Below are 11063 nucleotides of genomic sequence, written 5' to 3'. Positions count from 1 at the left end.
CACACACACACACACACACACACACACACACACACACACACACACGTCCTGCCTCGTCATCAGTCATGTGACCCGCAGGTTTCAGGAACTTCAGAGAGCTGCTGAAGAGGAGCAGACCAACAATCAGTCACTCCAGATACCGACTCGTCCTCTGGTCCACCCCCCACCAGATGAAATGCACATCTGTCTCCTTTTCAAAATAAAACTGCAGTGGGCTTTTATTGTGACAAGCCCGAGGCTCACCTGTGGCTCAGTGATGCATGACGTCCTCTGACAGGTTAGAAAAAGTCTGACATCTTCAATTTAAACCAAAACAAAAATGTGATGTGATGATTTCAGTTTTTAAACTGACACTCAGTGTGAACTCGTGTCCTGCTCCTCACACACTCAGTTTCCAACCTGAGACTTTGATCTACCCACGTCAGGAATGATGTCAGTGGTGGTTTGTGATGTTAATGATGTTAATGAGATTAAATATGTTTGTGATATTAAAGATGCTGGACTGACAGGACAGACATGTGCAGACTCACCAGGCTGGCGGCGTACATAGGCACAATGACCGGCTGCTTCTTCTGTCCCGTGAACAGCTGCACACAGAGAGTCAGTCAGTGTGGTGTTGCAGCAGAGGTTACTAAAGGTCACAGATTCAATCACGTCTAAGGACTGGATTCAGATCTGGTTAAATGTTGTTGCTAGGAGACAGAGGGTCCAACAGGAACTTACGATGTTTCTGGTGTCGATGCCGAGGCAGCAGAGCAGAGCTTTGTTGCAGTGGGAACCCCCCCACTGGTACCTGAGGCCGAACGCCTCGTGGATGTCCTGAAGCTGCGTCCACACACCGCCACGCACAGACCTGAACCGACCAATGAGACGAGAGGAAGACGAGGTCAACAGAGAGACAGAGAGTAAGTTAATAAACGACCAGTCGAAACAGGTCTGAAACACAGATCTGTAACTCCTGCCTCTCAATCAAAACAATAACAACAGACGACGGATGATGTCATGAAGGAGTGGGGGATCATGGGAGTTGTAGTTTGGATTCCTTCAGTGTCAGTGGTTCAGGTGAGTCTGAGCGACGCTGTACGGAGGACAGAGACTCAGAGAAGAGCTGCAGCTGAGGTTGATGCTAACCTTTGTTCTGACTGTTTCTCTGATCGCTCATGAACCAGACGTTCAGCAGGTTTTTACCAGCAGCTGAACGATCCACAGAGGAGTCCTCCTCTCCACAACAAACACACCGGGGATTAAACCAGGAGAAACTCTGAATAAAACAGTTTGACTTTAGACATCAGAGATTGAGCCACGCTCCTCAGAGACAGGACAGGACGTCTCCAGCAGCTGCAGCTGAGCAGCTTGTTCCTCTGATAAAGATCCAGACGTCTGACGACTAAAATCATCTGCTGCAAACAACCAGCTGAAAACACCCAGGTGGAAAAAGTGTCTGTGGCTTAAAACGAGATAAAAGTCAAAACAAACTAGAGCCTGACCGATAGTGGATTTTTGGGGCCGGTGCAGATACCAATATTAGGGAGTAAAAAAATGTCTACATCTTTATATATATATAGATATACATACACAAAATGCTGCCTATATAACTTGACATTTCCACTGAATTATTGCTTCTTAATAAAAGTATTTCAGCCCATACTGGAGAATGGCGCTCTAAATGAAACGTGACCAGGATTAAAATCATTGATTTCTCTGGTTTGAGAATTGATGGAAAGATCTGTGATGATGTAAGAACACAACTCAACATGTAGAACGTAGAACAGAGGTTTAGAGGCTTTTAGACGTTCTAATGAGGAAAAGCTACGGATGAGAATCTGATTGATCTGTGTCTGTAACTGATCAGATCAATAAACGTCACAGACTAACCTGAAATCTTTCTGAACCTTGTATCTTTAGGTTCACACTCACCTGCTGCATGGTGACCTCTTCCCCTCCTCCCCTCCTGGGGGGTCCAGCAGGATCTTCAGGGACACCACCTGGTCCTCCACAGGGGGGGCGGCGGCCTGAGGGAAGCTGCTGTGAAACACCTTCTCCAGACGGCCGGACAGCGACGCCTGCAGAGAGCACAGCACCGATAAGAAGCTTTTCAGAGAGATCTTCGTCGAACCTGAAGAAACCACTCGTTCAGGAAACACTGAGCTGATCTGTTCTCATCAAAGATCCTCTCTAAGGCTCCGCCCACACAGACCTCATCCTTTTCAAACTCGTCTCTTCTGCTACGTTTCCTCCTCCGTCCACACGACTCCAGGGTTTTGTAAACACTGCTGGACCCGTTTTATTTTGACAACGCTTGTGTTTTAGCATTTAGCAGTACAACAGAGAATGTAAGTGAACAACAGCTGCAAAGACAACAAGGTCAGTAACACTGTCATTCATTATCATGTTGTTTTCACCACTGGTAGTCCAGGCCGATGAGAGCCAATCAGGAGAGACCGTGGCTGTGACCTCATCATTTACAAAGGTCTTAGTTTCTGTCCGTCCAGATACAACACAACCCCAGAATCTTCAAAATAAAACAGGTCCTGCAGAGTTACTGAAAGTGCTTCAGACCCTGGAGTCGTGTGGACGGAGGAGGAAACGTAGCAGAAGAGATGAGTGAGTGAATGTTTCATGAATTTCCCCTCGGGGATACAAAAAGTATCTATTTATTTATCTCTATCTGAGTTTTAAAACTAAAACGTATCAGTGTGGGCGGAGCCATTATTGTAAATGTTTGCACGTGTTTTCAAAGCCTCACCAACTGCTCTTTGTTCACTGGATGGGGGCTGAAACATCCAGGAAAGGATAATATGAAATATACATTCATGTAAACAGTTGTTGCTGAAAGTTTTACACTAATCTAAAAAACATTTTTACCCGAAATAAGAATCTTTAATTTTCTAAAATAATCTCTTCTAGTGATTCCACGCGTTAATATAGTTCATGTAGAAATGAATAAAAACATGCATAAAAACATGGAGGGACACACGTCTGGGTAACGATCAGGTTTAGCTCCAAGAATTCATCACTTCAAAAACTTTTTTAAAAAGGTCCCATGAATTTAACAGAAGTAGCACATGAGAGTTTTCAAGAAAAGAACTGTTCTAGTTGAGAACCGGTTCCAAAGCATCTGAACCATGTTCCTTCAGAGTTTATCAGTGTTTTAATCAGTTGATGCTGCCATGTTTGTTAGGGTTACACACCCTGGTTACTGTGGAGCTCTAACGCCACCTCAGCTCCAGCTGACAGTGACGCTAACCGCGCCCTCTGCTGGACCTCAAGAGAACTACACTGTGAGCTCTGACTTCAGAGCCCTGGTGTGGACAGAGAGAGGTCACACCTTAAACCCAGTTTCCTGCTGGACTGGTCACACTGGTTAAACTGGTCCACACTCCCAGTATCAATGTTCCAGCTGAGACTGAGTCACAGAGCTGGACTTCACTTCAAATACCTGACCAGGTCACATTCCTGAGGGCGGAGCCTGCTCTCTGAGTAAACGTGTGTGTGTGTGTGTGTGTGTGTGTGTGTGTGTGTGTGTGTGTGTGTGTGTGTGTGAGCACACTGAGTTTGTTCTCCTGCTCTTCATCATGTCGAAGTTGGTTTCAGTTGTGAATGTGAACAAACAGGAAGTGGAACTGATTCCAAAATCTAAACAAACTTCCTCTTCTGGTTTCTTCTTCCTCTTCGGAACTTTGTTTGAATCACGTTCATTAATATTATTATTATTACTCTTATTATATGTACTTTCACAATAAAAGGTGTGTAATTTAACTGTGTGTGAGTGAATGAACTCAGCTCATTATCTCAGAGCTCAGGAAGAAGAAACTGAAAAGTGTGGACGGCCATTTAAATCAATATTCAATAAATCAATAAATACAGCTATAAAATAAATACATTAGGTAACAAATATAGAAATAAGTGTAAATATAAATATATAACTGAATAAATAATTGCTTTTTATTTAAAAACCTTTTTATTTTTTCCAGAGAAAAATGTCATTTTTAAAATAAAAAGTAATTTATTCAGTTATTTATTTGTTTGTTTATTTATTTATTTCTTGCACTACTACTTTTATTTTCTGTCCATGTTATTTTATCTACATCTTAAGATTTCTATCAGAGTTATATCAGATCCCTGACCTGATCATCATGATGTCACTTCCTGTCTGATCAGCTCTGCAGTCAGACAGACCAGTTCTTACCGACTGTCTGTCCGTCCTGCTGGTTTCCTCGCTGACTGCAGGAGCTTCAGTTTCATGCCACTCCTCCTCCTCCTGCTCCTCCCCCTCTCCCCCCTCTCCCGCTCTGCTCTCTGCAGGAGGAGCGACGCTCTGCTCCGTGCTGAACGCCGCCCAGGACTCCCCCTCCACCTGCTGCTGCTGCTCCCCGAAGGCGCTCCATCCTGCATCCGCCTCCCCGTCTGCGGCCTCCACAGCCGAGCTGAAGTTCCCGAAACTGTCACTGACGGGGAAGTCGGCGAACTGTCCCCCATCGCCCCCCTCCCTCTCACAGCTGTGAAACTTGGGGGAGTTGAAGTCTCCGAAGTCGTCGTCCTCGGTGCGCGCAGCTTCCTGTGCAGCAGCAGAGCCGTGCGACCTGTTCGGCTCCTGCTGCTCGAAATCAGCAAAGCCCTGAGCGCCGAACGAGCCGGCGTCTCCAAAGTCCCCAAAGTCCTCGTCCTCATCGTCCTCTGCCAGCTGGCTGTGGTCGGCGGGTGTGGCGGTGTCCCCCTGGAGGGGCGGAGAGGGCGCAGAGCCCGTGGTGCTCATGTCACCGTACTCCTCTAGAGCGTCTGTGGACAGCGGCCGGCCAAAAGACGTCTCCGTCTCCGTCTCGTCCGACTGTCCCGCCTCGCTGTCTGCAGCTGCGTCAGGCGAGAGGTCGTGTTCGCTGCAGCCTGCGGCGTCTTTGGATTCGTCCCCGTCAGCTACGTCCACCCGGGTCAGAGGGAGGGGTTCATTAGTGCAAGCGTCCTCAGAGGCAGAGCGCTCCTGTGCAAAGGCTACGTCCCTTTGTAGAGAGTCCCGGTCCAGAGTCTCGGCGGGGACAGATATAGAGTCAGAGCCGGACGTGTTGGGTCCAGTTCTGTTTGTGTCCCTGACATTGTCCTCTGAAGTCGTTCCCTGCTCTAAAGTACAGCGCTCGTCATGGCTCCGCCCTGTGGGACTGTCCTGGTCCTGGTCCTGGTCCTGGTCCTGGTCCTGGTCCTGGTCCTGGGCCTGGTCCTGGGCCTGGGCCGCCGTCGGGCAGACGTGTCCTTCAGCATTGGAAAAAGCAGCAAAATCTGCAAAATCGTCCTCTGGGCTGCAGACGGGGACGCTGCCTGCGTCCTCGCTGGACGTTCCTTTTATATGAGAGTGGACAGAATTCAGTGAGGAGGGGCTTCCCTGAACATCAAAGGTCGTGAACCCGTTTGTGAGCACCTCTGTGCCGCCGCCATTACAGTCAGCGAGCTCGCCGCCAGCCGTGTCGCTCGGCGGGAAACCCAGGGAGCTGGAGACGACTTTTTTCATCTCAGTTCTTTCTGAGGGACCGCTGCCCGGGTGGCTCGGCGGCACGACGCCATTAGCCTTGGACAGCTGGTTAGTGGGGTTGTGGGTGCCATTAGAGGAGCGGCTGAATCCCATCAGCCCTCTGCTGTTGAGGAGCTCGGGCGGCGAGGTGGCGGTCAAAGCTTGGGTCTGGTTAAAAGTAGTCGGGGTGTCGAACTCTGTGAAGCTGATGCTGCCCGGGACGCCAGAGAAGGTGCCGAAGTCTCCAAACTCGTCTTCCTCTTCCTCTGCGCCATCCTCCAGCGGCGGCGGGGACGAGGAGTATATGCGAATCACATCTGGCTCCATGATTCTCTGGCGGTTTACGAATCCTCCTGGCTACACCTGAGAGAGAAGACATGATCAGAAACAGGATCCACCACAGGCGACATGTTTTTAGAAACCTGGTTTTATCAACACAGGAAGTGAGTGAGGGCGGCGCTCCACGACCTCCACATCAGTTTGACGTGTTGAATCAGTGAAGCGCTAACAGACATTTATCCAGTTATTAAGTACTGAAGAGGATCAGAGACACGTGACAAAAAATTATAATTTTTTTAAAGTCAGAATTCTAAAAAAAAAAAAGAAGAAAAAAAGAAAAAATTCAGAATTAAAAACAAGAATTTCACACATGGTGCTAATCCTCTTCCATTATTAGACACTCGCTGCATCAACACTTTTTTTTATGAAGCTGCTCTTATGAAAGTTTTTAACGCTGCTCTCTCATGTCATGGTCGTGACAAATAAATCTGATTCTGATTCTAATGATAAACTGATCATTAAGGGTAGGGATGCCCCGATCGATCGGCCGCTGATTAGAGATATGTATTAGAAACATGTGATCCTTAGATGCGAGTTAAAGCTTGTAGTCAGTGATCTCCTTCAACCGATCACCTGTGGTTAACGCTCTGAGAAGCTCTGTGTCCTGTGTAGTGAAGCCCCGCCTCCCACCGACAGGCCGCCAAAACAAAACAACATGTCGGCCGCATGGAACTTTGACAAAGTGTGAGACTGATACAACGTACGGCATCTGTAACATCGGAGTTAATGATCTGAGACTTGTTGCCTTTGATTGATTAGACTATTTGCATGGTTTAGGTTATTGAATAGCTTAATAATTATTTTTCAGTCTGTTAATAATTGTCTTAATTCACATAAGTTAACACACGTGATTAATTAATTATTACACTGTGTAATTCAGTTGTCCCTACTGTAGGATACTTATTGCTGCTGCTATAACAACACACACAAAGAGTTCGGTATCGACCGACCTCTCATAGATGATCGTATCGGAGCGACACCTGATGCTGTTAGAGTCACAGAAACAATCAGCTGTTCACAACAGACACAAACTGAAGGAAGACTTTGTGTTTGTGAAGACACTGTCCAGACTCTTCAACCAGCTTTACAAGATCAGATCCACAGAGAAATGCACACAGCCTGTATTCAGAAACTGAGCCTTAAAACCAGCCGTCAGGACTTCTGGAACTTTGTGATGTCACAACAAAGCAGTCACCAAGCCCCGCCCACCTGGACCCACCATCCAAACCTTGCAGGATTTGGTTTCTCTGAGTGTTTTTACCTGAAATCTGCTGTATTTTTATTGGATCACTCAGAAAACAGTCAGCCAATCAGAAGAGAGGCTCAGAGCCTCCTCTGGTAAGGCCTTTACAATAATAACTTTATTTATATTGCATAGAGCTGCACAATATGCAAAAAAAATCATATTGCAATTATTTTGGCAGATATTGTGATTTCAGTGTGAATGGTGTTTTTTGAAATGATGACAATGTGATTTCCATTGGTCTTGTACCAAACAAACATGTTTACATGTTCTGGTACATCTGGAGGATATGATTCGTTTATTGCTGGTTTCTCCAGGTGTCAGCAGGTGACTAAAGGGGACCGGGTCAAAGCCCCAAACTGTGGAACAGTCGACCTGCTGAGATCAGACAGGCCGTATCTTTAGTGCTCTATAATATTATCTATATCCTCATCTGACTTACTTCTGTTTATGATGCATTTGTTTTTCTTTTGTTTTCAATTCCCTTTTTCTTTCTGTGAATCACTTTGTAACTTTATTAAGAAAAGTGCTATATAAAGAAAGTTTATCATCACTATTATTATTATTACTATATGATTTGTAGGTCGGGGCCAACTCTTTACCTTCATCAATAGAAACTGCAGCTCCTGTGATTTGTATATTGCACTTGGTCATGTTGAGATTTCAATTAGATTTCACCTAACTGTGCAGTGCTAATCTGATTAAAAACAGAGTTTACAAAGGGCTTTGACAAATGAATCAAAAGCAGGACAGATACAGGTAGAGTTACAGAGGGAGGACAAACAAGACGCTTCATGTAAATAAGGACAATTAGAGTATAGAACCACATACACAAATACAGTAAAAGTAATAAAAGGGCGACATGGAGACGATAAAAAAAACAACATCACATAAAAGCAAGTCTATAAAAATGAGATTTAAAAAGTGATTTAAAGTTAGTGATTCTGCCTCAGCTTCTGGGGTTGTGATGTTGGGCTTTATGATTAAACCTGACTACTTCTAAATGTACCAGATACACTGCTCATGTGTCATTGGACCATTTATCAGACCAGTTCTTGCAGGAACCTTCCATGTTGTTATTTGTTATTTAAAATCCCGCAGAACAAAGTGTGACCAAGTCTTTCTGAAATAAAAATGAAGATTATATCTCCGTCTCACGACGACTGTTTGCTTTGTTGGCCTTATCTCAGAATACCTGGGAGCAGGTAGTTCACACCCGGGCCGTGCTGAGCCGGACCACAGACAGCCCCCCCCCCCCCCCCCCCCCCCCTCCCCGACTGTTGAGTGACAGCAGCTTTAACACAGTCTCTTAAATTATGTCCAACTCAGCGACCGAACTCTGTCGGTTCAGACAAACTTTCACACCTTTTCTTCACCTGTCTGACGTCGGTAGTTCTCTGAAGCTAGGAGGCTAACGTAGCTACATCGGTTAGCATCTAGCTTGGCAGGCTAAGGAGGCTCGCTGACACTGTGGGTAGCAGAGTAGAGTCGTGATGTGGAATAGAAAATAGAGTAGGATAGCAGTGGAGTGAGACTAACAGCTAGGTCAGGGCAGCTAATTAAACTACACGGCCGAGACACTTCACTGAGATGGAGTGTAATTGGCTAACTTAGCTTAGCTCGGTTAGCCTGTGTGGAAAAGCTGAATTCACCGTGTTGCTATGAGCGATGTTAGCCGTTAACGTCTCATCATGTTGTTTCCACTTTACCGAGTCGGTTCCGGTGTTGAACTACAAAAACACACGGTCACATCTCAGATTTAAAAAGGCTTAAAAAACACCTGAAGCTTCAGATACAAGTCAGAGAGAAGTCAACACCTCAGCTAACTGCGCAGCTAGCTAATACTGACAACAAGCTTCTAGCGTTAGCTTTAGCTTTAGCGTCTCTCCGCCGTCCGGCTCGGTCTGACAGCCGGTGCCTCCGTTACCGACAGAAACAGTTGAACTAACCGTGAGCTGTCGTCCACCGATGTCCATGACTCGGTTAGAGACAGTACTGTCCGCAGATTGTCAGCTGGAGCCGGCTGCACAGAGCAGGACGGCTGGAAGTGAAGCAGAAGTGAAGGTTGACTCAGCCGGCTGCTGCTGCTGCTGCTGCTGCTGCTGCCCTGCCTCAGTCCCCCAGCATGCACCGCCGGAGAGCGGAGCGGGTTAGGGTCCGGAGCACGGACCGAGGCGGACAAGAAATATCTAACGAGTAAAATAACACAAACAAACGACACAGACAATTATACATTCTATATTTAATCAAAATATGATTAAATATATTAAATATTTCTTAATCTGAGAGAAACAATCTATGTTGTGCATGTTTCTGTGTGATTACATCTGTAAAAAAAAAGCCTTTTATTATATTATATTTAATATTATTGTTGATATTTGCATTACTGTATAATCATTAATCAATCATCTGTCAATGTTTATAATTTTCTGTGTTTTACATATATATATATATATATATATATATATATATTTTATATAATTTTATTTTTTATTCTTCTTTAATTATTGTACATGTCCTTTAATTAATAAAAAATGCAGGTATGTTATAGTGTCGTCATACATTCAGATTAATACTGATTAAGGTCTTGCGGCCTTGAACCTGTGACCGAATCACAACAGTGTTGATATTCAGAACAACATCTCTCCCTCACTGTGATGTTTTTTATACAACAGTTCTCCGCCATATTAGTGCAATAAGCAACAACAGATTATGATCTGTTTGTTTATTTTATCATTTATTTGTCTACGTCAACACAAATAGTTCCGCAACTGGACTGGTACTGACTGTTGCTAAGCAACACATAAACATTTCCCTGACCTACACACTGCACATTAGCTTGCTACTTTGTCTACACGTTACCTCAGGTGTGCACTGAAATACCCAGGCTTTTTCCCTTTTCTGACGATCATCAAATGTTATTTCTGGAATATTCATCTTTGCAAAGGTTGTTATAATCTGAGATAGATAACGGCCGTTAATGTAACGCCAATTAATGGTTAATAGAACACCTGTAAAGCAGAGTGATACATGTAGTTCAGTGCTGTTATACTTTAAATCAGCACTCATTTGGAATGCCCCTCGTCCAATCAAATCACTTGGTCAAAAGAGAGAGATAGCTCGGTTAGCCTGTGTGGAAAAGCTGAATTCACCGTGTTGCTATGAGCGATGTTAGCCGTTAACGTCTCATCATGTTGTTTTCCACTTTACCGAGTCGGTTCCGGTGTTGAACTACAAAAAACACACGGTCACATCTCAGATTTAAAAAGGCTTAAAAAACACCTGAAGCTTCAGATACAAGTCAGAGAGAAGTCAACACCTCAGCTAACTGCGCAGCTAGCTAATACTGACAACAAGCTTCTAGCGTTAGCTTTAGCTTTAGCGTCTCTCGCCGTCCGGCTCGGTCTGACAGCCGGTGCCTCCGTTACCGACAGAAACAGTTGAACTAACCGTGAGCTGTCGTCCACCGATGTCCATGACTCGGTTAGAGACAGTACTGTCCGCAGATTGTCAGCTGGAGCCGGCTGCACAGAGCAGGACGGCTGGAAGTGAAGCAGAAGTGAAGGTTGACTCAGCCGGCTGCTGCTGCTGCTGCTGCTGCTGCTGCCCTGCCTCAGTCCCCCAGCATGCACCGCCGGAGAGCGGAGCGGTTAGGGTCCGGAGCACGGACCGAGGCGGACAAGAAATATCTAACGAGTAAAAATAACACAAACAAACGACACAGACAATTATACATTCTATATTTAATCAAAATATGATTAAATATATTAAAATATTTCTTAATCTGAGAGAAACAATCTATGTTGTGCATGTTTCTGTGTGATTACATCTGTAAAAAAAAAGCCTTTTATTATATTATATTTAATATTATTGTTGATATTTGCATTACTGTATAATCATAATCAATCATCTGTCAATGTTTATAATTTTCTGTGTTTTACATATATATATATATATATATATATATATATATATATATAT

General features: G+C 44.8%; 1 protein-coding gene across 4 annotated transcripts in view; it reads right to left on the bottom strand.

Annotated features, from left to right (window-relative positions):
* The window catches only part of LOC111237602 (aftiphilin-like), an 18108-nt gene extending 7410 nt beyond the window's left edge, over nucleotides 1-10698 (bottom strand). For 2 of the 4 annotated variants that reach the window (XM_022766749.1, XM_022766752.1), the window contains exons 1-5: nucleotides 9032-9198; nucleotides 4190-5863; nucleotides 1918-2063; nucleotides 724-853; nucleotides 531-587 (exon numbers count right to left, since the gene is read on the bottom strand). In XM_022766749.1, coding sequence (XP_022622470.1) covers nucleotides 531-587; nucleotides 724-853; nucleotides 1918-2063; nucleotides 4190-5827 — 1971 coding nt within the window. In that variant the 5' untranslated portion in view covers nucleotides 5828-5863; nucleotides 9032-9198. Of the gene's footprint in view, nucleotides 1-530; nucleotides 588-723; nucleotides 854-1917; nucleotides 2064-4189; nucleotides 5864-9031; nucleotides 9199-10532 lie in introns of those variants that run through there. The other 2 variants (XM_022766750.1, XM_022766751.1) reach the window with 2 other exon arrangements.
* Nucleotides 10699-11063: the final 365 nt, after the last annotated feature.

Source organism: Seriola dumerili, unplaced genomic scaffold (assembly GCF_002260705.1).
Source record: "Seriola dumerili isolate Sdu_G_001 unplaced genomic scaffold, Sdu_1.0 BDQW01001001.1, whole genome shotgun sequence".
NCBI lineage: Eukaryota > Metazoa > Chordata > Actinopteri > Carangiformes > Carangidae > Seriola > Seriola dumerili.
Note: the sequence above shows the minus strand (reverse complement) of the source record. Positions and strands in the feature narration are given on the sequence as shown.